The sequence below is a fragment of the Tachysurus fulvidraco genome, chromosome 14 (assembly GCF_022655615.1).
Source record: "Tachysurus fulvidraco isolate hzauxx_2018 chromosome 14, HZAU_PFXX_2.0, whole genome shotgun sequence".
Taxonomy (NCBI): domain Eukaryota; kingdom Metazoa; phylum Chordata; class Actinopteri; order Siluriformes; family Bagridae; genus Tachysurus; species Tachysurus fulvidraco.
In genome coordinates this window covers 472,851-500,350 of record NC_062531.1, presented here as the reverse complement: position 1 = coordinate 500,350, position 27,500 = coordinate 472,851, and the positions used below count along the sequence as shown (strand labels likewise).

Here is a 27,500-nt window from a genome sequence, read left to right as displayed (position 1 = left end):
AAAAGCGCAAGCGCCTTAGCGACTACGCCCTCATCTTTGGCATGTTTGGCATTGTAGTCATGGTGACAGAGACGGAGCTCTCGTGGGGGGTTTACACAAAGGTAAGCAGCAGTGTACAAAACACACACCCGTTCTCAAGGTTCATATAAAAGTGTAATGTGGAGAAAGAGAAGCTGAACAGCGGGCTCTGCATGGTAAAGTGGGCGTGGCCTGCAACGTTCTGCTGATGTCATCTCGATTAACAATGAATCATATAATTGTCCAGAACTGTTGGGTGTCATCGGGTTTAGGTTTAAAAGACTCAGACATCACTATTGCAACATGGTCCTGTAGAACATCTCACCTTCTCACTAACAGTAACAACCAGGAACTGCAAAAGAACCTTTAGATCTGAGTGCAGAGATCCACAGTGTCTCCAAACATGTCACGATTCTGTGTGTCACTTTATTCCTTCTGAGCGTTGACACTTTGTCGAGCGTCAGTGAAGCTCGAGTGTGACAGACAGACAGCATCACCATACTGCGACTCGGACACAATCGTCGGTCCTTCCAAAGTCCCGACTGACTCCAGGAAACTACACACCAGCAGGCTGATTAACTGTAAATACAAAACTAAAAAGAGATTTAATTTTTATATTAAAGTTTAATCAGAAATGTACTTAGTGCTGCAGAACCTTAGTGTGTAAAGCTCAGCCTTAGCTAGAGCGAGATGCTGACAGTCTTCAGATAAACATCGTCATGGGACTCCTTTAAACCTCAGAGTAAAGCAGTAAATATAGATTACTGTAACCCAATTAATCCACATGACTAATATGGGACATGTTAAATGGGAAAAAATCAATAAGGCCAGTAAAAGCATTTGGATTGTCTTAGATGGACGGAATGGTTTGACTACAGACGAGAGAGAGTGGAGAGAAAGCAGGAGGACACCAGCACTCGCTTTAAACTGATGACCAAAATCTGCCCTTTCTTCTTGGGTTAAAGCCACCGTGTCATTTGTGAGGTCACATCATTAAATCTGAGGAATATTCTTTAAAAAGGGAAACTTAGCAGTGGTGATCATGAAGTTTCAGCTTGATAGCTCGTACACCTTCATCTTTCTTTCTTTAATTCCTTTGCACGCCACAATGTCGAATTTATGTTTGTTTGTTTTTATCTTTCCCTTTTTTCCTCTTTTCTTCCCTATAGTTTGTCCCTCAATTTACATTTTCTTATCTATCTTTTAGCCCTTTTTTCCCCTCCAGTATTTCTTCTTGTTCATTTTCCTTCCACGATCAGGTTTTCCTTCATTCCCTCATATCCCTCTCAGAATTTTCCTTTTATTCCTTTCCCCTCTATCTTTTTTCTTTATTTTATCTTGAATGTTCTTCATCTCTAAGTGCTCCACAATTGAGTTTCAGTATAGGTAGTTTTTAAAAAAGACTTCACAAATGGCAATAAAGTGCTTTAAGTTAAACAATGTTTGTAGGACACGACGTACAGCATCGTTTAAAATCCAATTACATAATGGCTGCACCGAGAGTCTTACTCACGGAAGATATATGTCTCGGTGTTGAGCGCAGGATCCTTTTAAAGAACTCTTCCTAATTTTAGCCCCATGGCAGACCCACTGAAATTCAGCAGCCACGTGGGATGAGGACACTTCTCCTGTTTGGCTTCTAACACAGATGAGCTTGTTAACATCGCTTAAATAATTGAGCGAGACTATAATTAAGAGCGAGTCCTCTCAGCCTGCTCTCGTCCGGTGCGATAAAGGAGTGAGAGTAGAACAGAGCTTCAGGAGATCCTGAGCATCCAGCTCTGATTTAATCAGTCACTCACACCGAGCTCTGAAGTCTCCAATGAAGGATGTGAGTCTGAGTGCACTTCCAAAAACTGCTTTAATTTGATCAGCTATTAAAACGTAATATGAGATTTTATTCAGCTAAAAAAATTCTACATTATTGAAAACTGAGAGTAAAATCCTCTCAGAAAGCACAAACGGAAGAAAGGAAGAAATTTAGTGGAAGGAATTAGGGAAGGAAACAAACGTCTAGATAAATGATGACGAGATGAAAGAAAGAAAGAAAGAAAGAAAGAAAGAAAGAAAGAAAGAAAGAAAGGAAGGAAGAAGGAAAGAAAGGAAGAAGGAAAGGAAGGAAGCGTAAAAGGATGATGGACATGCAAATCTTTCACAAATCCTGATCAACAATCACTGTTCTAGTCATGCTCCAGCACACGCGTTTTCCTCTGGTGAGCTTTGTTTCTGGAAACTGACTGCAGACATTTTGTGGAGAGAGAGAGCGTGTGTGTGTGTGTGTGTGTGTGTGTATGTGTATGTGTGTGTGTGTGTGTGTGTGTGTGTGTGTGTGTGTGTGTGTGTGTGTGTTGTTAAGCTGGCATGGTCAGATAGCTTCAATGACATTCACTGATGTTATTAAAGAGGAAAGTCATGTGAGAGCAGGTCACCTCCAGAGTAGACTCTGCTCATGCATTATATCTGCTGCACACTGACACTGCACACTGACACTGCACACTGACACTGCACACTGACACTGCACACTGACACTGTACACTGACACTGTACACTGCACACTCACACTGACACTGCACACTGACACTGCAAACTGACACTGCACACTGCACACTGACACTGCACACTGACACTGCACACTGACACTGTACACTGACACTGTACACTGCACACTGACACTGTACACTGCACACTGACACTGCACACTGACACTGTACACTGCACACTGACACTGTACACTGCACACTGACACTGCACACTGACACTGCACACTGACACTGCACACTGACACTGTACACTGACACTGTACACTGCACACTGACACTGTACACTGCACACTGACACTGCACACTGACACTGTACACTGCACACTGACACTGTACACTGCACACTGACACTGCACACTGACACTGTACACTGCACACTGACACTGCACACTGCACACTGACACTGTACACTGCACACTGACACTGCACACTGCACACTGACACTGTACACTGCACACTGACACTGCACACTGACACTGTACACTGCACACTGACACTGTACACTGCACACTGACACTGTACACTGCACACTGACACTGTACACTGACACTGTACACTGCACACTGACACTGTACACTGCACACTGACACTGCACACTGACACTGTACACTGCACACTGACACTGTACACTGCACACTGACACTGCACACTGACACTGCATACTGACACTGTACACTGACACTGCACACTGACACTGTACACTGCACACTGACACTGCACACTGACACTGACACTGCACACTGACACTGCACACTGTACATTGCACACATGTAGTGTAGGAAGTCATCGGTCTTCTTTAACTGATTAAAATCTTATGATTAATGTTTAGCTTTTTATGTTTATCACTGTAATAAATAGTAATTACACAATGCATTTCAGTGTGTAACAGTTCAGTGTGTAACAGTTCAGTGTGTAACAGTTCAGTGTGTAACAGGTCAGTGTGTAACAGGTCAGTGTGTAACAGGTCATTGTGTAACAGTAGCAGTTCAGTGTGTAACAGGTCATTGTGTAACAGGCCAGGGTGTAACAGGTCAGTGTGTAACAGGTCAGTGTGTAACAGTAACAGTTCAGTGTGTAACAGGTCAGTGTGTAACAGTTCAGTGTGTAACAGTAACAGTTCAGTGTGTAACAGTAACAGTTCAGTGTGTAACAGGTCAGTGTGTAACAGTTCAGTGTGTAACAGTTCAGTGTGTAACAGGTCAGTGTGTAACAGTAACAGTTCAGTGTGTAACAGGTCAGTGTGTAACAGGTCAGTGTGTAACAGTAACAGTTCAGTGTGTAACAGGTCAGTGTGTAACAGTAACAGGCCAGTGTGTAACAGTTCAGTGTGTAACAGTAACAGGTCAGTGTGTAACAGGTCAGTGTGTAACAGTTCAGTGTGTAACAGGTCAGTGTGTAACAGTTCAGTGTGTAACAGTTCAGTGTGTAACAGGTCAGTGTGTAACAGTAACAGTTCAGTGTGTAACAGGTCAGTGTGTAACAGGTCAGTGTGTAACAGTAACAGTTCAGTGTGTAACAGGTCAGTGTGTAACAGTAACAGTTCAGTGTGTAACAGGTCAGTGTGTAACAGTTCAGTGTGTAACAGTAACAGTTCAGTGTGTAACAGGTCAGTGTGTAACAGTTCAGTGTGTAACAGTTCAGTGTGTAACAGTTCAGTGTGTAACAGGTCAGTGTGTAACAGGTCAGTGTGTAACAGGTCAGTGTTTAGAGTCCAAGCTTGTATTCTGTTTAAACCAATCACATGGTGGTGTTCTGATTAGTTAGTTGTGGTGTTTAGTAGCGTGTAACAGTAACAGGTCAGAGTGTAACAGGCCAGTGTGTAACAGGTCAGTGTGTAACAGTTCAGTGTGTAACAGGTCAGTGTGTAACAGTAACAGGTCAGTGTGTAACAGGTCAGTGTGTAACAGGTCAGTGTGTAACAGGTCAGAGTGTAACAGGTCAGTGTGTAACAGTAACAGGTCAGTGTGTGACAGTTCAGTGTGTAACAGGTCAGTGTGTAACAGGTCAGTGTGTAACAGGTCAGTGTGTAACAGGTCAGTGTTTAGAGTCCAAGCTTGTATTCTGTTTAAACCAATCACATGGTGGTGTTCTGATTAGTTAGTTGTGGTGTTTAGTAGCGTGTAACAGTAACAGGCCAGTGTGTAACAGGTCAGTGTGTAACAGTTCAGTGTGTAACAGGTCAGTGTGTAACAGTTCAGTGTGTAACAGGTCAGTGTGTAACAGTAACAGGTCAGTGTGTAACAGTAACAGGTCAGTGTGTAACAGTAACAGGCCAGTGTGTAACAGTTCAGTGTGTAACAGGTCAGTGTGTAACAGTAACAGGTCAGTGTGTAACAGGTCAGTGTGTAACAGGTCAGAGTGTAACAGGTCAGTGTGTAACAGTAACAGGTCAGTGTGTGACAGTTCAGTGTGTAACAGGTCAGTGTGTAACAGGTCAGTGTGTAACAGTTCAGTGTGTAACAGGTCAGTGTGTAACAGGTCAGTGTGTAACAGTTCAGTGTTTAGAGTCCAAGCTTGTATTCTGTTTAAACCAATCACATGGTGGTGTTCTGATTAGTTAGTTGTGGTGTTTAGTAGCGTGTAACAGTAACAGGTCAGTGTGTAACAGGTCAGTGTGTAACAGGTCACTGTGTAACAGTAACAGTTCAGTGTGTAACAGGTCAGTGTGTAACAGTTCAGTGTGTAACAGGTCAGTGTGTAACAGTTCAGTGTGTAACAGGTCAGTGTGTAACAGGTCAGTGTGTAACAGTTCAGTGTGTAACAGGTCAGTGTGTAACAGGTCAGAGTGTAACAGGTCAGTGTGTAACAGTAACAGGTCAGTGTGTAACAGGTCAGTGTGTAACAGTAACAGGTCAGTGTGTAACAGTAACAGTTCAGTGTGTAACAGGTCAGTGTGTAACAGTAACAGTTCAGTGTGTAACAGTAACAGGTCAGTGTGTAACAGGTCAGTGTGTAACAGGTCAGTGTGTAACAGTTCAGTGTGTAACAGGTCAGTGTGTAACAGTTCAGTGTGTAACAGTTCAGTGTGTAACAGGTCAGTGTGTAACAGGTCAGTGTTTAGAGTCCAAGCTTGTATTCTGTTTAAACCAATCACATGGTGGTGTTCTGATTAGTTAGTTGTGGTGTTCAGTAGCGTGTAACAGTAACAGGTCAGAGTGTAACAGGCCAGTGTGTAACAGGTCAGTGTGTAACAGTTCAGTGTGTAACAGGTCAGTGTGTAACAGTAACAGGTCAGTGTGTAACAGGTCAGTGTGTAACAGGTCAGAGTGTAACAGGTCAGTGTGTAACAGTAACAGGTCAGTGTGTGACAGTTCAGTGTGTAACAGGTCAGTGTGTAACAGGTCAGTGTGTAACAGTTCAGTGTGTAACAGGTCAGTGTGTAACAGGTCAGTGTGTAACAGGTCAGTGTGTAACAGGTCAGAGTGTAACAGGTCAGTGTGTAACAGTAACAGTTCAGTGTGTAACAGTTCAGTGTGTAACAGGTCAGAGTGTAACAGGTCAGTGTGTAACAGTAACAGGCCAGTGTGTAACAGGTCAGTGTGTAACAGGTCAGTGTGTAACAGGTCAGTGTGTAACAGTTCAGTGTGTAACAGGTCAGTGTGTAACAGGTCAGTGTGTAACAGTTCAGTGTTTAGAGTCCAAGCTTGTATTCTGTTTAAACCAATCACATGGTGGTGTTCTGATTAGTTAGTTGTGGTGTTTAGTAGCGTGTCGTTCTCTCTACAACATGTTTAAACACACTTCAGTAACATTAACATCTTAACTGTAACATCTCAGTGTTAATGTTACACACTGCAGCTTAATGAACAAAACATGACAGAACTTCTTTTCTGTGTCTTTTTCAGGAATCCTCATATTCATTTGCACTGAAATGCCTTATCAGCCTTTCCACTCTGATCCTCCTTGGTCTGATTATTATGTATCATGCACGAGAAATTCAAGTAAGTGGACGACTCTGAAGGCAATTAGAGAGATGGGCACGCTTTTATAGATTAGACTACTGACTCTTCTGCCAAATCCTAATGATTTTAAGTATCACAAAATATCTACAAAACAAAATAAATGAATTAATAAATAAATAATAGATTATAATTCCGTTAGATCACATTTACTATTCTGGTGCTGTTTTTCTCTCCCAGGAGGGATACACAGTGCCATTATTACTGAAGCTAATAGGGATGAGCAAATGACTATTAGGAGGGAGAGTGAATATGTCAGTCATCATTTTAAAAGATTTTAAGACTTTGTAGGCATTTCCAAAAATATCTCAGTGTCTTTGTCGCAGCTTTTCATGGTGGACAACGGAGCAGACGACTGGCGGATAGCTATGACTTACGAGCGCATTCTGTTCATTGTGCTGGAGCTTCTGGTGTGTGCCATCCACCCAATCCCAGGACAGTACGTTTTCACCTGGACGGCACGGTTGGCCTTCACATACACGCCGTCCGTGGCCGACGCAGACGTGGACATCATCCTGTCCATCCCCATGTTCTTGCGCCTCTATTTAATTGGCCGTGTCATGCTGCTGCACAGCAAACTGTTCACAGACGCTTCGTCACGCAGCATAGGCGCACTCAACAAGATCAACTTCAACACACGCTTCGTCATGAAGACCCTCATGACCATCTGCCCCGGCACCGTGTTGCTCGTCTTCAGCATCTCCTCGTGGATTATTGCAGCGTGGACGGTGCGCGTGTGTGAAAGGTGAGACAGCAACACTATGGGTTGGAAAAAAAAACTCGCCGTGCGTCTTTCTTATTGTTACTTTACTGTTCACATTGTTCATTGTTGTGTTTTTTTGCCCCTCCCCCTCCCTCCTCCCACCCCCACCCTACATCGCTGCTGGATAGGGGTCCAAAGTGAGTCTATGTTTGTTTTTGGGGATTTTTTTTTTTTTTTTTTTTTTTATCATCAGTGGAAAAAAAAAGATCAGTGCCTGTCCTTTGGTTGGCCCATGACGTTATCAAGCTTTGTCTGGATTCTGCAGATCAGCAATCATGCATTCGTCCCCTGGTGCACTGCATTGCTGACACACCGGAGATCCCAAACTCTTAAATCGTCTCAAATCTTCACTTTTATCAAGCTAATGCAGAGCTGTGAACGATCTCCACATTCCGTGTCACTGTTAGGGTTTTGGGATTTTCACTTTCTCAGGCCCCGCCCACAGACTTATGAATGTTGTTGAAAACGTAGTTTATATCTTTTCTTATTATTATTATTGTCATTCAATTCCCATCCACACAAAAATGCCAAAGCTATTTGAAAAATGTACTTAAGCAGTTGAGCAGTAGAGATAGAGAAACACCAATATGGCTGAAACACATTGATGTGGAGCTGCTGCTTAATGTTAAACTTGAACACAGAGTGTTTTCTGGCCCTTGTTGTAAATCTGGTAGCTTGCAGAGTCAAAGCGATAGATTCAGGAGCGGTACGACATCACAGACCACAAAGTAACGGCCTGCTTAAATGACAACAGGATAAACTCCAAACACACTCCACTGGAACACACACCTTTACAAACACACACCTTTTCATGTCCACAGCAAAACACTGAACAGTTCTGTACTTCGCTAAAAAGCTGTTTTCAGACCACAAAGCGGTGCATTTGTGTGGACGAGAGAAAAAAACCTACATTTGTAAAAATATCCGCATGTGTGGGCGGGGCCTCAGACACCATGTGTGGTGAACATGGCTGTCTTCATCCTCATGGTATTGCAGACCTGCCAACTTTAATCAGCCTTTAGTGTAGGAACTCTGTGTTTTATGAGTGGTCTTCTTTTCTCCTAAATAAAAACAAGACATGGTTAAATCCACTTGTGAATCTAGAACGATTGAAGTTTTTGAATTTTCTGATGTTAAGCCCCGCCCTCTTCAATATTTCTGAATCTGATGCTCTTGCAGTAGAATGTTTCGAGTTCGTTAATGTGAAATAAAATTTATCGGCATCTTCCACTTACGACTAACGTCAGTTACAACAGACACTCAAATTTATTTAGTCACAGGAAAAATGGGAATACTTCGATTGGAAAAAAAAAAAGATTAAAGAAGGAAGTTAAATGGTCCTGGTTAAAGTGAATAAAATGATCAGGTGAACAGCTCACTGAGTCGATGATGAATAAAGAGATTAGAATGTGCTGGTTTGCTCTCCGGTGCTGGTCAGTGCAGATGCAGTTGAATAGTGTAGTCAGGCCTGTTGCCATAGAAACTGGAGTGTGTTGATATACAGGGATTTACGGTAAGCTGCAGGAGGAAACACTGCTGCAGACACAAGAAAAGTTTCCATGGACATTTTCCTAACATATTTTTCCTTACAGATGTGTGTGTATAATTGTGTGTGTGCGTGTGTGTGTGTGTGTGTGTGTGTGTATGTGAACACCCGTATACACACACTCCAGCTTCTACCAAAGATCAGTGTAGACAGTGATGAGTCTGTAAAGCACATTCCTCTCTCAGAGTTGGCAGGTCTGATTTCGTGTTTTCCTCCAAAGCCTCTTTGTTTGTTTTTTTGTAAAAGAAAGTTTGACCTTTGACCTGTGCTGGCTTGCGATTCTGGCCAGGGGAACATATTTGGCCCATATCTCGGGGGAAGGTGAAGATGACTCTGTGTAGCTTCTTCATGCCCCAGACTAAGGGAGAGCGCTGAAGCTAAGCTAAGCTAATCAGGTCACCATGAGCCCGGTGGCTAATCTGCACACACTTCCCTTTTCCCCAGATTATGATCCAAACTGCTTGCTCCTGCTCTCCTCACTTCATCTCATCCCATTCCACTGGCTGCTGTGGAACACACTGAGGGGTGTGTGTTAGTGCGCATGATGTGTTTCCCCTCACACACACACACACACACACACACACACACACACACACACACACACACACAGTTTGTGAATGAACTGAACAATGACTCACCTGTGAAATCTTGAGTATATTATATCTTCTTTTTCTTTGCTCTTGTTGTTAAATGTTATATTTTTGGAGTTAAAAATGCTTTGCCATTTTTGTGAGAGCATTTAGTTTACATGCTAATCGTATTTGTGTCCATTTTAAACTTTTAATTCTGATTTCAGCTAGCCAACCAAGCAGATACGCTTAATATTAACCAAGCAAATGTGCTAAGTATCAACTAGTTATATATCGTATACATATTATTTCTAGCTATATTAGTGTTACATTTATGTGCTAGAAAATTAAACTAATTTACTTGACACATACTAGCTTGCTAAGCTAGCATATTTACAATGTGTTAGCTAATTTAAATAATATGCTTAATATAAACTATGCTAGCTAAGTATAATATATTGTATAACAAGAAATATGTTTGTCCTTTGTTAGCTTGTTATCCTAATGTACATGAAATAAATCTGCAGGAAAGCTTTAGCCTTAGCACAACAGTGTTATAAAAGCGTTATAAAATCTTTATCATGGCTACCTTTATCGAGGAGAAACACACTGCTAACTAGCAGCATGCTGGATAATGGTAGCCATGATTAAGATTTTGAAGGGATTAAATCTGCTATCGCAGCATGTTGTAGCCTCAGGGGGAATAGCAGCATTTCCCTGTATGAGTTTTCCCCTGAAACACCAGCACTCCTGTTTCAGCTTTAAATCTAAGCTAATAGCACTTAGCTTAATGAGTCGCCTCTTAAATTCAGAGCCAGGATGCAGGACGAGCCATGATTGATTAATAGACACATAAACTGACCAAACAGACAGACAGACAGACAGACAGACAGACAGACAGACAGAGACACACACACACACACACACACACACACACACACACACACACACACACACATTATCATGTGAAGGAGCTTGATAGTCTGCTGGAAAAACACACACTGATAGCATCTAACTACTTCATTTGTTAGCTGATACATGCTAGCTAAACAAGCTAACATTCCTTTCATATCGTTTAGTTGTATAAGCTAACTAATTTAAAATGCTTATTAACCAAGATATTACAGATAATAGTTGCTAGTAAAGCTGAGCTAATATACTCCAGATGTGCTACCTAAATATGCTAATATATTCAATATCTGTACATTAATACGGTTGTTTAAGTATTGTCTAACAATGCTAACCATTGGGCAACTACAATCAAAACAAGTTAATAGTTTTGATAGCTGTGCTAATGTTCTCCATATGTAGCATTTTAATAATATGCTAACATGCAGAGCTTAAGGTACAGCTATTTAAAGTGCTAGCTACTCAGGTTCCCTTGTAGCATGTATTAGCATGTACTAACTAACAAAGTCGATGGCCATTGTATTTTCCAGCCCGCTTAGCTAATGTGCTAGCTAACATGATTAAAGTTTTAGAGTCATTCAGGTGTGTATTTGTTTATCTTGAAGATTTTTTCATACTTTAGACTTTTATGAGTAAGAGAACTCTTTCATCGATTTCCACATCGATCTTGAGGCTGTGAGTGGAGCAGGTTTAGCCGAATTACTGATGCCTCAGGATGACTAGCAGACTTTATACATTATGCTATAGTTTTTACCGAATGAACACAGACACCATGCAGACACAGACGACTGGCTAGCACACATGGATGCTGTCTCTCTTCTCCTTCCTGCAACATCATCTGATCTGTATCGATTGTGTGCTTCAGAGCTGATGAGAAGATCAGATTTCTAATCTGATTGGGCTTCTGAGATGAGTCGTAATTGAAAGTTGAAAGCTCCCATATCAGACGGCTCATCCTCGATCCCTGAAATATAATGTTAACTTTGCTAATTAAATTAGTGAACATGTTTATAACATGCTATATGTGATCATTTCAGTGATTTAGTTACACTCTCTAACCTCTAACATGCTAGTATGCTAATATGCTATTCGGCTAATACTCTAATATGTGATTTTATACTATCAGTCTATATATACTAGTTAACCATGCTAATGAGATAAAATTGAATTATAAATATTATATATATAGAATTATAGTGTCTAGAATCTAATGATACTAATAATATCTATAATATATAATAAAAGTTTTTTTTTCTGTAGGATTTAGATTTTAATATATTTAAATATTATTAATTAATTTACATTTACAGAATGTGGCAGATGCCCTTATCCAGAGCGATGAACAAAAGTTCTGTTAAGTCACATTATTCACATGTGTACACCAAACATATTCTGTAATAATTGTCAATTAGTTTAATTAGTTCTTTCAGCATTATTGATCAGTTACTTATTTATATTTACACAGTAAAAAATTTTTAAAGATTTTTATACTTGTTAATTTAATAAGTTATAAATACTTAATTTCATAAAAGTTTATTCTCCTTTTTTTAATTTATTCAAAATATTTAAAGTTTTTTTAATTTTCAGGCATGAAGTTTGGAATAAATCACATTGTTTTTCTCAATATCATTTGTACAAAAACAATTTAACAAAAATAAAAAGTCATTTTAACGTTTTCCGGTTTAATGTGTAAATGTTAAGTCTATAATGTAAGCTGTGATCTTTCCTTATTGGAGTCATCTCTTTAGCCTGTACTTTATTAGAGAGAAAAAAAGCCTGTTTATAACCGGGCGCCAATACTTACAGAACATTCCAGTATAGTGCTTTGTGTTAGTTTATGTGCTTATTTACAACAGATTGTCCAGATGAAGTGCTGCTGTGAGCCATGATGCGCTAATCTGTTTAATCCAATCAGATAATAGGATTTGTCTGACTCACACAAAGCCTTCTGATTGGCTGGATCCGAACGGCTCATGCTAACAGCTCAGAGCAGTGCAGCAAAGCCACAGCATTCGGTCACATGACCGCGGTCACTGAACACTAAAAACTGCTCTTATTTAAGGTCAGCAGTAAATCTTGCGTCTTGATCGTTAGCGTCCAGATCAGATGAACGTGTGGCGCCGAAACACCAGCAACATCTGAGTGAAGAACCTCTGAGGGTTGAGCTGACTTTTTCATTCCAGGTCACGATCTTGTTTATTAATGAAGCTGTTATGTTTTTTTTTCTGTTCTCTCTCTCAGATATCACGATAAACAGGAAGTGACGAGTAACTTCCTGGGTGCAATGTGGTTGATCTCCATCACCTTCCTGTCCATTGGTTATGGAGACATGGTGCCACACACCTACTGCGGGAAAGGAGTGTGTCTGCTGACGGGAATCATGGTGCGTCTATGTCAAGTTCTCATCACGTACAGTTTATACGGCAGGAAAACTTTACCGTAAGAGAGCAATCAGTAGATCCAAAGATCATTAGATATATATATCATATTCTAAAACAAAAATGAAGAAATGTGTAAGTATAAAAATGTGTGAGACCACACTGCTGCTACAGGGTTCTGAGGGTTCTTTAGGTTCTCTTTAATGGTTCCATTCCTGCTGAAGAATCTCACAGTTCTCGTGTAAATGATTTTGAAAACAGAATTCATTTGTTTATATCTGGTGAGATACACAAGGCTTATTTTGGAAAAATAAAAATCAGGGAATAGAACACTATCATCTGGAAGTGTTCACACTATCGTCTGGAAACGTTTACTTTATCGTCTGGAAATGTTTACGTTATCGTCTGGAAATGTTTACGTTATCGTCTGGAAATGTTTCTGTTATCGTCTGGAAATGTTTACGTTATCGTCTGGAAATGTTCACACTATCGTCTGGAACCTTTACGTTATCGTCTAGAACTGTTCTTGCTATCATCTGGAAATGTTCACAATATGGTTTGAATTTGTTCTTGCTATCGTCTGTAATGCTTTCCTCTGGAATTGTTCACGCTATCGTCTGGAGTTCATGTTATCGTTTGGAAATTTGAATCCTGACTGATGTCTGTGTGATGTTCTTGTCAGAAACACCAGCCTATGGTGTGAGTGTGTGAGCTGATGTATGTGGAGAGGACAGACAGTGAGTGTGTTCTTCTGAGTGTGTCCTGCTCTGTCTGGGTGGATTCAGGTATTCCATGTTAGCTTTCACCCTGCAGGCTGTGGCCTGATAGAGGAGCTCCAAGTGGGAATGTGACACAATTATTTCAAATAATAGAAATGAATCATAGAACAAGGAAGACAACTTTGTTTAAATGAATCAAATTACTTAAACTTTTTAAACTGATTTTCTGTTCTCATTTCTAATTTTTATCCCCTGCAGGGGGCGGGCTGCACTGCGCTGGTGGTCGCCGTGGTGGCCAGAAAGCTCGAGCTGACCAAGGCGGAGAAACATGTTCATAACTTTATGATGGACACTCAACTTTGCAAAAGAGTGAGTCATTCTCTCCTCACACACTCCTCCACTCCTCCATCCTAAACCACTTCTTCATCAGATGATAAAGCTGTGAGTTTCAGAGAGATAGAGAGAGAGAGAGGGAGGGAGAGAGAGAGAGAGAGACAAAGAGAGAAAGACACAGAGTGTCAGTGATGCTGGGATAAAAACAGACCCAAATGCAGGATAGAGTAAAAATAAACTGCTTTAATAACTAAAAACACAAAACAGGAACACAGACGAAACCAGGCATGACAAAAGACTTGACACAAGACGAGGATTCTGCATTTGGCAACCCGGCACGGCTAAGTACTAAAGTCAATTAACCACATAAGGAACAGGTGTGCAGAGGCGGGGAGGAAGAGACAAGGGCGGGGCAAACACGTGACACAAAACATAAACAAAAGCACATGGCCAAAAGTCTTATCCGGATCCTGACACAGGAGTCAAGAGTCAAGTCAACAATTTGACTTATTGTCATTACAACCACATATCTAGCTGTTACAGTACACAGTGACATGAGACGACGTTTCTCCAGGATCAGGGAGCTACATAACACACACAGAGCAATAAGGACTTAGTAAGTGTCCTAGATACATAAAGTGTATCTGTGCAACCTGGTGTACACAGTGCAGGACAAGACAAACAAGACAGAAAAGACAGTGCAGGACAAGACAAACAAGACAGAAAAGACAGTGCAGGACAAAAGACAGTGCAGGACAAAAGAGAGTGCAGACAAAAAGTTACAAGACAATACAAAAAAGACAATAAACAGAAAAAGCGCCGAACAGCGTAAATACTGTGTGTTCAACAATATTGTGTGTGCAGAAATACTGAAATGATCACAGTATTATAGCAGAGTGAGAGAGAGTAAGAGCGAGTGGGCGAGAGAGTGAGTGAGTGAAAGAGTGAGTGAGAGATTGAGTGAGCGGGTGAGTGAGAGAGTGAGTGGGTGAGAGAGTGAGTGGGTGAGAGAGTGAGTGAGAGAGTGAGTGAGTGAGAGAGTGAGTGAGTGAGTGAGTGAGTGAGTGAGAATGATTGGGTGAGTGAGTGAGAGAGTGAGTGAGTGAGTGAGTGAGTGAGTGAGTGAGTGAGAGAGTGAGTGAGTGAGAGAGTGAGTGAGAATGATTGGGTGAGTGAGTGAGAGAGTGAGTGAGTGAGTGAGTGAGTGAGTGAGTGAGAGAGTGAGAGAGTGAGTGAGTGAGTGAGAATGATTGGGTGAGTGAGTGAGTGAGTGGGTGAGAGAGTGAGTGAGAGAGTGATTAAGAGATAGAGTGAGTGAGAGGTTGAGTGAGTGAGTGGGTGAGTGAGAGAGAGTGAGTGGGTGAGTGAGAGAGAGTGAGTGGGTGAGTGAGAGAGAGTGAGTGGGCGTGGCCACAGTGGGCCTGTGTGTGTGTTGAAGAGTATTAGAACACTGCATTGATATTTTATTGTTCAGTTCTGTTTTGTTCTTTTTGTTTTATTTGCTCGTCACATGACAGGTGAAGAACACGGCTGCTAACGTACTCAGGGAAACGTGGCTCATCTACAAACACACCAAGCTAGTGAAGAAGATCGACCACGCCAAGGTCAGGAAACACCAGCGCAAGTTCCTGCAGGCGATCCACCAGTGAGTAGCATCGCGCTCCTCTTAGCACCACAGATAAGTTACTTCTCTCACTGCACAGTAATGCTAAACCCTGTTCAGCAATTTTACCCTCAACACCTCACACTAACACCACACGTCTGTCCTGACAGCCATGTAATGTGTGTGTGTACTTCAAGAGCTCGATCTTTCCATCAGCATCACAATGCAGCTATGTTTTGGTTTTTAAGGAAAAATCTGTTACAGAACTTCTAGCTATTAGCTGGTGAGCTGCAACACACTTCCTGTATCATGTGGAACACTGCTGCCCCCCTGTGGGGAGGGGAGGAAACAACACTGAACACGATCAGTCTTAGCCGATTAGCTTCCCTGGAGTGTCCAACACGGAAGGAAAAATGATAGGAACCAGGAAAATTCAGAGTATCTTCTGTTGCTTGTTTGTTTTTATAAACTAATGTGTGTGGAACATTAAGTGTAGAGCATAGTAATAAAATAAATAATACAGGAGCCCACACAGCACTGACATGTACTCAGTAATGATTATAGGAAATATGGAAGTGTGTGGGTACGTGCGTGTGTGTGTGTGTGCGCGCGTGTGTGCGTGCGTGCATGCATGTGTGTGTGCGTGTGTTTGCGTGTGTGTGTGCGTGTGTGTGCGTGTGTGTGTGTGTGTGTGCGTGCACGTGCGGGCGTGCGTGCGTGTGTGTGCGTGTGTGTGTGTGTGTGTGCGTGCACGTGCGGGCGTGCGTGCGTGTGTGTGCGTGTGGTGCTGCAGGTGAGGTGGAGCTCTGACTGTACAAACACACTTTATTCAACAAAACACATGATACATATACACACACTGAAAGTATTTTACTGTATAGCTGGAACACTGTGTGTGTATGTGTGTGTGTGTGTGTGTGTGTGTGTGTGTGTGTGTGTGTGTGTGTGTGTGTGTGTGTTCTGTGCTATCTGAGGTTTTTAAAACTGTGTTGTCTGTTCCGTCTGTTTTGTCTTAAATCACTGCAGAGCTCAGAAGTAAGTTGTCTTATTATCACTTCTTCTTATCTTCTCATCCTACCTTTCTCTCAGTTCTTATGCACCGATATTCAAACCGACATGATTCTGTTTGAAGCTGGATGCTCATTTACTCTAAAACTCAAAGGATTTACACTCAAACTATGAAAAACAACAAAAATGTTTTTTTTTAAAAAAAGGGAGAAAAAAAGCATCTTCTCAGCTTCAAATCCATTCGAGTCCATCCATCCAGTCTGCACCTGATCTCCATCTGAATCTGTACTTAGAATATGCTACGCTACGCTACACTAGCAGCCTGCCCAAAAACTTTCCATTACACTTCCATGAGAATAAACTGATGGTGACAACAGCGTCATGCGCTGAGATCTTCGCCTTTCACTCCTTCACCTGACTGTGTTGTTTATTTGGTTTGCACGCGGTGTTAGCATGTTGAAATGGCTGTTAGCTGTGATGCTGTGATGACTGAGTGACAGGAGCTAACTACAAGCTAGCTTGTAAACAATATTTTATCAGGACATGAGCTAGATACATTTGGCTCTAATCTACTCCAGTATAGCTAGCTAGCTATATATAGCTAACATGTAAGCTAATTAGTATTAGTATTATGTGCCTTAGTATTGTACTGCTAGCTACTCTGTTTAATAATTTACGTTAGCTTTGGTGGATAATTTGTTTGTCATATTTAATATATGTATATTAGCCAGTTGTTATGCTAATTATCTCATTTAATTTGGTTAGTTAGCATTGCATTAACATTACATTTACATTTTAAAGATCGAAACAATGTTAACATGCAGACTTTTGTTAGCGTGGTCAGGCTAATGTATAGCTAATCAATGTGTGAACACACTCTAAGTCCTGGAGTTCATCTTCAGAGATCTGTAACGCATGTAGAGTTTTTACTGAGTGTGTGTGTGTGTGTGTGTGTGTGTGTGTGTGTGTGTGTGTGTGTGTGTGTGTGTGTGTGTGTGTGTGTGTGCAGTGTCAGTGTGGAGGTTTGGGTGCAGAGACAAACAGAAGCAATTTTGGCCTTTTCCAAAATTGAGAGCTCATCAGAAACCAAAACAAACCCCATGAAAGATCTGAAGTTTTGGTTTTATTCCTCATTTAAACGTTCCTCTGATCGGCTCCGGTGTGATCTGCTCATCTGTGTCATGATTATCAAGAGATTTTCTGTAATATTCCACATTATGTGATTACAATAAAGCACTAATGTAACACGTCTAGATATTTAAAAGGAGATTTTGCATGTTTCAAGAATTTATCTAAGAAAAGATGGAAATCGTCATCTTCAGGAGAATGAGATGATGTCAAACATCTAGCCGTGTTTTTTATTCCTCAGTTCCTCGGCGTGACGCTCGCCGCCGTTCTGACAAACATTTCGCTTTGTAAATGTGTCTGTGTGAGATGGAGTCACCTGAGGCGTGTTTTAGCACGAGGTCTAAACCTTCAGGCGTATTTAGTGCTGTTTATATGCCGTATTTCCAGGTGACGAGTCTCTAATGTGAAAGTCTCGAATGTATCTGAGCAGGGTTTCTTTCTGCTGGACGTTCTGTCTCCTTCGTCTGCTCCGTAAACACACTGAAAGTTTCTCTGTGCCTTTTTCACAAAGGACTTTCTGTTTTTGTTTGTCGCTTCCTCCAAAGGAAACACACCCTCACTCTCAGGCTAATCAGGCTAAAGCTAGCATTTTTATCAGCAGCACATCATTCATCGCTACTGCAGTCGTTTCCATTCGTTTTATTTTCTCTCCTTATCAGTTCATCAGTTCATCTGATTAAAAGCAGTAGTGTGGCTTTTTATCAGAAGTTTACAGGCGTTGTTTTTATTGTTAACAAGCCTAAATGGTAGTCATTAACCTTCAAACACTGAAAGAGCACGAGCATGTATTCCATCGTTCCACATGCATTGTTTTGGTTTGTGCAGTTAAAAGGTCAAACCAAACATGCATGCATTCTTTCCAGTTAGCATGCTGACTGCCATCAGACCGTGAATGGCAGATTTTAGAGCTTTCAGCAGGTCGAGCGCTGAATCAGCGGCATTCAGGCGTCCCGCTCTGGTGGCCTTCTATTTTATATATCAATCTGTTTGGTTTCCCGAACAAACAATTTTAATAACAGTGCTAATAAACTCTGGTTTCCCCCCAACAACAGGAAGTGGCAGCTTTTGAAGCTAACATGGCTAACACTTATAGCAGCTTTTCTGTGGGTAAATGTCGCTGAAGTGCCATCTAGTGGACAAATCTTACTGTGTCATAATTCCAAACTCAGATTTTGGCTCATATTCACTAGATTCCTTTTTACATGTTCTATAGTTATTATTATTATTATTATTATTATTATTATTATTATTATTATTATTATTATTATTATTATTATAGAATATGTAAAAAATAATCATGTGAATATAAATATGAAGTGAGAGAGTTCCTGACTGTACAGATCTAGCATACGGTTAGCGGTTAGCGGTTATTAGAGAATCAGCAGTTGTATGCTGGAGATGTTGTCATGTCATCACACATGTATATGATGGAGCTCAGATTTTCTTTTATGTTTGTGGTAATAAATACTGTACATATAACAGCTAGCTGATGTTGCTTAAAACTGCTAGCAAGTGTTAGCAAGCTGCTAGTGAAAAGTGCTAGCCTTTCCTGTAGGAAGCTGCCACAGTTTGTCTGAGCTCTTGTACTCCAGGCTGATTTAGTAAATAAGATAAATGTGATATTTGGGGAATGTTGTTGTTTTGGTGGACGTCTGAATGCGCTCGCACTGTGTCATCGTCCCAGTTTTCACTTCCTGTGGCTGAATGAGTCTGCATGTCTGATCTGAGAACGTTTACATGTGTCACTGTATTTATAAACCTGACACCTCTTTCTTATGTTTTTCTCTCCCTTTCCACCTTTTATCTGTCTGTCACTTTGCTTCTCTCTCTCTCTCTCTCTCTCTCTCTCTCTCTCTCTCTTTCTCTCTCCCTCTGTCTCTCTCTCTCTCTTTTTCTTTTTCTCTCTCTCCCTCTGTGTGTGTCTCTCTCTCTTTCTCTCTCTCTCTCTCTCTCTCTCTCTCTCTCTCTCTCTCTCTCTCTCTCTCTCTCTCTCTCTCTCTCTCTCTCTCTGTGACTCCTACACGTCTCTTTGATTAGACTGCGCAGCGTGAAGATGGAACAGAGGAAGCTGAATGATCAGGCCAACACACTTGTCGACTTAGCCAAGGTGTGTGTGTGTGTGTGTGTGTGTGTGTGTGTGTGTGTGTGTGTGTGTGTGTGTGTGTGTGTGTGTGTGTGTGTTTGTTGACAACTGCAACATAGACCTGCCTTTTACATGCCCATTTACCATCTGTATGTGTGTGTGTTTGTGTGTGTGCGTGTGTGTGTGTACAGACGCAGAATGTGATGTATGACCTAGTGTCAGAGCTGCAGGAGCGCAGTGAAGAGCTGGATAAGCGGATCGGTCATTTAGAGGAGAAGCTGGACTCCATCGCTCTGAGTGTCCAGTCTCTCCCCGAGCTGCTGAACAGAGCCATAACGCAACAGCAGCGCCACCTGCTGGACGGCCTCATTCATCACTCCACACACTCCACACACTCCTCACACTCCTCACACACCAGCTCGGCATCGGTACGCCGCCGGAGGTCACCGTCCACCGCTCCACACACGTCCTCTGACAGTGGCTAACACACACTTACAAACACAAAAACACACACATATACACACACATTATAGACACACCTGTGCTTCTCTGATTAACATGGCTCGAGAAAAAAAGACTTTAATGACTTTAACACACTGACACGAAAAAAGAAGAAAAGAAATAAAAAATAACGTAATGAGTTAACAGTTCATGGTAGACATATGGTTTACGTTTAGCCATTGTATGGCTGTTTAAAGTTAGCTTTTTTGTAAAAGCCCTTGTATAGTTTACGGACTGAATCCAGGGTGTGGGGGGGAAGGGTCACACACACACTTGCACACTAATACACACTGCTGGCTGAGAAAATGTCATCTTTTCTCATGAGGAAGGACATCAGCGGAGGACAAAGGATGGAGAGATGTGGGACTGAGCGATGGTCGCACACACACACACACACACACACACACACACACACGGGCCTTTGGGAGCTCTGAACATGAGCAAAGGAAAAAAAACACCAAATGATCAAAAACACACCAAATTATTAGAAATGTCACAACTTTAACACACCAGAACACTAATTACTGTTTGTCTGAAATTAATTCTTTGTCCAAATTGAACCGAAACAAACAGAAAAGAATCACGTGGAGGATTTATTATTTTCTTTTGTTGTTGTTGTTTTTTTTTATCTTTTTTTTTTATACAAAGCATGCTGGGTAAAAGTGTCAGGTTGGAGAAACGGATCACTGTGTCCATACGTACGCTTTATTAACTTTTTATTTACATCAGTCTTTATTTCAGTGCTCTGTCTCGGGAGATTGTACTAAAACATTCCTCTTTTCCCTTTTTGTTTCCAAGTGCCCAAAAACAGTTTTTACGGTAAAACCTCTTTAAGGTTTGTGCTGATAAGTTTTTATACCACAACAGTTTACTATATTATCACCATATTATTGAGCTGAGAAAAAGTGATGACGATGATGATGACGATGGTGGTGGTGATGACGATGATGATGATGATGATTATAATGGTGATGATGATGATGATGGTTGTGATGATTATGTTTTTAACCTTCAGTATGATGTGCTGATGGTGGTGGAATATTAGCATCTGGACTTAAACAGTAATAAAGTAATATTATAAAACTATCAATAATTAGCTAGCAAACCAACTATAAAATACATTTGATTTTATTTAAGAAAATAAGAATATTATTTCGGTCCAGTCAGCTGCGTCCCTGAGTGTAACGCTAACCAGCTATCCTGATTTTTATAGAACGGAGGCTAACAAGATTATCTCAGTCATGTATACGGCTAGTTCTGTTTAGCTCAGCGTAACGCTAACCTGCTAGTTCTATGTCAAATACAATAAACTTAGAAATTAGCAAGTTTAACACATTTTGGCTAAATAAACAGAAGGTCGTTGTCATGGTAACGTTAAACTTTACTCCAATAATGTGACATAGTGAAGTAAGTCAGAAGAAACATCATGATGTCGAACCCTCTGAGAAGGCGATGAGGGTGGAGATGTAGAGGAACTCCTTCCTCAGAGTCTTCCTCGGAGTCTTCCTCAGTCTTCCTTACCATTACATTTATCGGTTTAAAATGAAACTTCACTTGCGAGTTATTTGTGTTCAGCCGCATTCGTCATGTTTTTGTTGTTGCGATGCGAACTAACTTTAATATCGATCTAATTTACAAACTAGCAAGCATATGGTCCAAATTATTATTTTTTTATTAAAACTATAATCTAAAAAATATTAAATAAATAAAGATTTTTTTTATTATTACAATTTTAGAGATTTTTAAGATTACAGTTAAAGTGTCTGTCGGTGTTTCTGAGGGATTTGTGTGTGCAGAAGAACACCATCACCATCAGCTCACTGGTGAAGGGAATTATGGGATTTCATTCTTACATTCTTTGTTTTTTCCTCTTTTTTTGAGATAGTAGTTTGTAAGTATTGTGATGTTATTGTTTATCTGATTATCAGCACGTTCCTGAAGTCTGCTCAACCTCGGTGACTGCATGTTTATGATGATGATGATGATGATTATGAGGATGAAGGGTGTTTGGATGTGTGTGCTGTAAAACAGAGACATTTTCCTCAGAGCTTCCAAGGGTCCTGTTGTCTCAGTGCTGTGACGTTGCAATGCAAACGAGGACAGATGCTAACCTACAGGGTGGCTTTAGGTTCATTTCTTCCTTTCTCTTCCTTGATTTTTAATTTTTTTTTTAAAAAAAGATTCCTTTTTTATGATTTCTCTAGGATTTTTATAGCGTGTAGAAGAGAATAACTAATAATTCCTACAGAGTGGCAGCATAGATGAATTCATGCATTCCTTAGATCAAAGACCAAAAACCACCAAGAATTAAAAAAAGATGAAGAAGAGTCTAATTTGTCATTTGGGGTTTCATCATAGATGACATGAAATTAAAAGTGATTAGGTTCCCAGCTCTGTATCTGAGACTAAAATATCTAAGACATGGTTGTTTTTTACGGGTTTCAAAAAGAAAAAAAATGAAAAAAGAAGAATCAAACTGCCTTTACTGTGTGTCTTCGGCCGTGTTGACCAACCTGTAGCAGATGAACATGATGCTGGGCTCCAATATAAAGAAATAAATCCACTACACTCCAGAAGCAACCGTGTCTCTTCACTGAGTCTGAGTCTCTGTCATTTCTTCGACATGTCTCGGGGGCGGAGCTTCCTCTGAGCTCGCTTTGTGATGTCACTACATCATCACCTGCACATGATCTGGAGAACCTTTAAGCACAGAGCCTGAGTGCTAATCTAGCTATCTAACTCTAACTCTCTTCATAAGCTAGCTTTTAGCTATTGTAATTTATTTTAGGGAGGTTTAGACAGATGGTTATTGTTACAGTACCTTTATTTATTTATTTATTTATTTATTTATTTATTTATTTATTTATTTATTTGTATATGTCATTACAATATCACCAAAAAGTTGATTTATTTCACTAATCCCAATCAAAAGTGAAACTTGTATATTATATTCATTCATTACACACAGACTGATATATTTCAAATGTTATTTCTTTTAATTTTGATGATTATAACTGACAACTAAGGAAAATCCCAAATTCAGTGTCTCAGAAATCTGGACCAACTGAAAAGTATGAACATGTTCAGCACTCAGTACTTAGTTGTGGCTCCTTTTGCCTGAAGTACTGCATCAATGCAGCGTGGCATGGAGTCGATCAGGCAGTGGCACTGCTCAGGTGTTATGAGAGCCCAGGTTGCTCTGATTGCGGCCTTCAGCTCTTCAGCACTGTTGGGTCTGGCATATCCCATCTTCCTCTTCACAATACACCATAGATTTTCTATAGGGTTAAGGTCAGGCGAGTTTGCTGGCCAATTAAGAACAGGGATCCCATGGTCCTTTAACCAGGTACTGGTAGATTTGGCACTGTGTGCAGGTGCCAAGTCCTGTTGGAAAATGATATCTGCATTTCCATAAACCTGCAGTACTGGTATTACTGTACAGTACAGTAATAGCCACCAGAGGGCGCTCTCCTACTTACTGCAAACATCTTTTGGTGTATATTTTGGTTCATCTTATTTACAGTGATCTTATTTACAGAGATCTTATTTACAGTGATCTTATATACAGAGATCTTATGTACAAAGATCTTATTTACAGAAATCTTATTTACAGAGATCTTATTTACAGTGATCTTATTTACAAAGATTTTATGTACAGTGATCTTATTTACAGAGATCTTATTTACAGAGATCTTATGTACAGAGATCTTATCTACAGAGATCTTATTTACATAGATTTTATGTACAGAGATCTTATTTAAAGAGATCTTATGTACAGTAATCTTATTTACAGAGATCTTATTTAAAGAGATCTTATGTACAGTAATCTTATTTACAGAGATCTTATTTACAGAGATCTTATGTACAGTAATCTTATTTACAGAGATCTTATGTACAGAGATCTTATGTACAGTAATCTTATTTACAGAGATCTTATGTACAGAGATCTTATGTACAGTGATCTTATTTACAGAGATCTTATTTACAGAGATCTTATGTACAGAGATCTTATCTACAGAGATCTTATTTACGTAGATTTTATGTACAGAGATCTTATTTAAAGAGATCTTATGTACAGTAATCTTATTTACAGAGATCTTATGTACAGAGATCTTATTTACATAGATTTTATGTACCATGATCTTATTTACAAAGATCTTATTTACAGAAATCTTATTTAAAGAGATCTTATGTACAGTGATCTTATTTACAAAGATCTTATTTACAGAAATCTTATTTAAAGAGATCTTATGTACAGTGATCTTATTTACAAAGATCTTATTTACAGAAATCTTATTTAAAGAGATCTTATGTACAGTGATCTTATTTACAAAGATCTTATTTACAGAAATCTTATTTAAAGAGATCTTATGTACAGTGATCTTATTTACAAAGATCTTATTTACAGAAATCTTATTTAAAGAGATCTTATGTACAGTGATCTTATTTACAAAGATCTTATTTACAGAAATCTTATTTAAAGAGATCTTATGTACAGCGATCTTATTTACAAAGATCTTATTTACAGAAATCTTATTTAAAGAGATCTTATGTACAGTGATCTTATTTACAAAGATCTTATTTACAGAAATCTTATTTAAAGAGATCTTATGTACAGTGATCTTATTTAAAGAGATCTTATCTACAGAGATCTTATTTACATAGATTTTATGTACAGAGATCTTATTTAAAGAGATTTTATGTACAGTGATCTTATTTACAAAGATCTTATTTACAGAAATCTTATTTAAAGAGATCTTATGTACAGTGATCTTATTTACAAAGATCTTATTTACAGAAATCTTATTTAAAGAGATCTTATGTACAGTGATCTTATTTAAAGAGATCTTATCTACAGAGATCTTATTTACATAGATTTTATGTACAGAGATCTTATTTAAAGAGATTTTATGTACAGTAATCTTATTTACAGAGATCTTATGTACAGAGATCTTATTTACATAGATTTTATGTACAGTGATCTTATTTACAAAGATCTTATTTACAGAAATCTTATTTAAAGAGATCTTATGTACAGTGATCTTATTTACAAAGATCTTATTTACAGAAATCTTATTTAAAGAGATCTTATGTACAGTGATCTTATTTAAAGAGATCTTATCTACAGAGATCTTATTTACATAGATTTTATGTACAGAGATCTTATTTAAAGAGATTTTATGTACAGTAATCTTATTTACAGAGATCTTATGTACAGAGATCTTATTTACATAGATTTTATGTACAGTGATCTTATTTACAAAGATCTTATTTACAGAAATCTTATTTAAAGAGATCTTATGTACAGTGATCTTATTTACAAAGATCTTATTTACAGAAATCTTATTTAAAGAGATCTTATGTACAGTGATCTTATTTACAAAGATCTTATTTACAGAAATCTTATTTAAAGAGATCTTATGTATAGTGATCTTATTTACAAAGATCTTATTTACAGAAATCTTATTTAAAGAGATCTTATGTACAGTGATCTTATTTACAAAGATCTTATTTACAGAAATCTTATTTAAAGAGATCTTATGTACAGTGATCTTATTTAAAGAGATCTTATCTACAGAGATCTTATTTACATAGATTTTATGTACAGAGATCTTATTTAAAGAGATTTTATGTACAGTGATCTTATTTACAAAGATCTTATTTACAGAAATCTTATTTAAAGAGATCTTATGTACAGTGATCTTATTTACAAAGATCTTATTTACAGAAATCTTATTTAAAGAGATCTTATGTACAGTGATCTTATTTACAAAGATCTTATTTACAGAAATCTTATTTAAAGAGATCTTATGTACAGTGATCTTATTTACAAAGATCTTATTTACAGAAATCTTATTTAAAGAGATCTTATGTACAGTGATCTTATTTAAAGAGATCTTATGTACAGTGATCTTATTTACAAAGATCTTATTTACAGAAATCTTATTTAAATGAAATTAAACGAATGTTTCAAACCGTAAAAGAGCCTAAGAGAATAAACCCAATATAGCCATTCAGGGAGAGATGCCAAGCTGTTGCCATGGCACTACTTCCTGTTTCCACCTTCCGACAAAAGTGTCCTCTAGTTAAAGGCTTCATTCTCAGAGACCGAGTTCTGTAATATGAACCGTTTTTGTGGGATGTGGGTTCTGTCCCAAATCACTTACTACAGACCACGGAGTAAAAAAGGCTAATAATAATAATAATAATAATAATAATAATAATAATAATAATAATAATAATAAATAAGTAAATAAATAAATAAATAAACTGAGTACGAGATAATAATAATATAAAACAATAAAAGTAAAACTAACATTTACGCGTTAAACTCGGTAACACGTGTGCGTTAATGTGTAGCACTGTTTGTGGTGTCACGTGATTTGTAACACAGCCGATTTATTCTTTTATAAAGAGAAGAACATTTCGGCTCATGTTCCCTTATTAGTGAAAAGAACAATATAAAGGAAACGCCAAACAAAAAAAGACGAAGAGAGAGATAAGAGAATAGACAAAAAATAAAGAGATACCAGATCTATAACTATCAAAAATAAAAGAAAAATATATTAAAAAAAAAAAAACCAAAAACAAAAAAAAAACAAAAATAATTAAAAAAACAACAAAAAATATAAACAAAGTAGTTATAACTCAATACAAACCATCCCTCTCACAAATATCATTTTACTTAACACCCCACCATTCTCTATCCCTATCCCACCCCTCCTCTCTCTCTCCCTCTCTCTCTCTCTCTCTCTCTCTCTCTCTCTCTCTCTCTCTCTCTCTCTCTCTCTCTCCCTCTGTCTCACTCCCTCTCCCCCCTCCCTCTCTCCCCCTCTGTGCGCGCGCGCTATAGCGGACACATTGAGCGCTGTGTGAACAAACAAACCGAGGTGAAAGTCTCCGTCTGTTTAGTTTAGAAAAAGATTTGAACATCTTTTGATCGAAGAGGAAACTTTAAAAGACTTCAGGAGATTTAAAGGAGAAGAATAAAAGCCGGAGTCAGACATTATACCGTGTTTCAGGTAAGACAGAAGCGTGTACAGGTGAAGCTGCACTTATTTACCTCAGGTCCAAACACCTTATAGTGTGTATTATGTGTTCAGGGTTACAGTCAACATCATAGTGCTTATAACCATCTGTAAACATTTACAGTGTGTTAATGAAATAACACACACACACCTTATTGTTGTCGTTGTTGTTACTGTTGTTATTATTATTATTTTTATTGTTGTTGTTATTGTTATTATTGTTATTGTTGTTGTTCTTTATGCTACATGATCTTGTTGTCTGTCACTACATTTGGCTTTAATGACATTGTGTCACTACACAAATAGCTACACAACTCTGCCAGAGGTAGTTTATTGTGTTAATAAATAAGTGTATATATAAATATAAAGTGGTCAAATAAACATTTTAACCTCTGTGTGTAATGTATATAACTGT

The 27,500-nt window shown here is 39.0% G+C and overlaps 2 protein-coding genes across 7 annotated transcripts in view; both read left to right on the top strand.

Moving 5' to 3' along the window:
- kcnn1b (potassium intermediate/small conductance calcium-activated channel, subfamily N, member 1b) overlaps nucleotides 1–22,633 on the top strand; it is a 52,198-nt gene extending 29,565 nt beyond the window's left edge. For 2 of the 5 annotated variants that reach the window (XM_047800224.1, XM_027133104.2), the window contains exons 3-11: nucleotides 1–101; nucleotides 6,404–6,499; nucleotides 6,844–7,262; nucleotides 12,546–12,687; nucleotides 13,660–13,770; nucleotides 15,252–15,379; nucleotides 16,364–16,372; nucleotides 19,511–19,580; nucleotides 19,748–22,633. The exon at nucleotides 1–101 is cut by the window's left edge and continues 322 nt beyond it. In XM_047800224.1, coding sequence (XP_047656180.1) covers nucleotides 1–101; nucleotides 6,404–6,499; nucleotides 6,844–7,262; nucleotides 12,546–12,687; nucleotides 13,660–13,770; nucleotides 15,252–15,379; nucleotides 16,364–16,372; nucleotides 19,511–19,580; nucleotides 19,748–20,041 — 1,370 coding nt within the window. In that variant the 3' untranslated portion in view covers nucleotides 20,042–22,633. The remainder of the gene's footprint in view (nucleotides 102–6,403; nucleotides 6,500–6,843; nucleotides 7,263–12,545; nucleotides 12,688–13,659; nucleotides 13,771–15,251; nucleotides 15,380–16,363; nucleotides 16,373–19,510; nucleotides 19,581–19,747) is intronic. The other 3 variants (XM_047800225.1, XM_047800226.1, XM_027133108.2) reach the window with 3 other exon arrangements.
- Nucleotides 22,634–26,879: 4,246 nt separating this feature from the next.
- si:ch73-61d6.3 (occludin) overlaps nucleotides 26,880–27,500 on the top strand; it is a 26,033-nt gene continuing 25,412 nt past the window's right edge. The window contains exon 1 of one of the 2 annotated variants that reach the window (XM_047800234.1): nucleotides 26,880–27,079. The gene's annotated coding sequence lies outside the window, so the exon portion shown is untranslated. The remainder of the gene's footprint in view (nucleotides 27,080–27,500) is intronic. The other variant, XM_047800233.1, reaches the window with a different exon arrangement.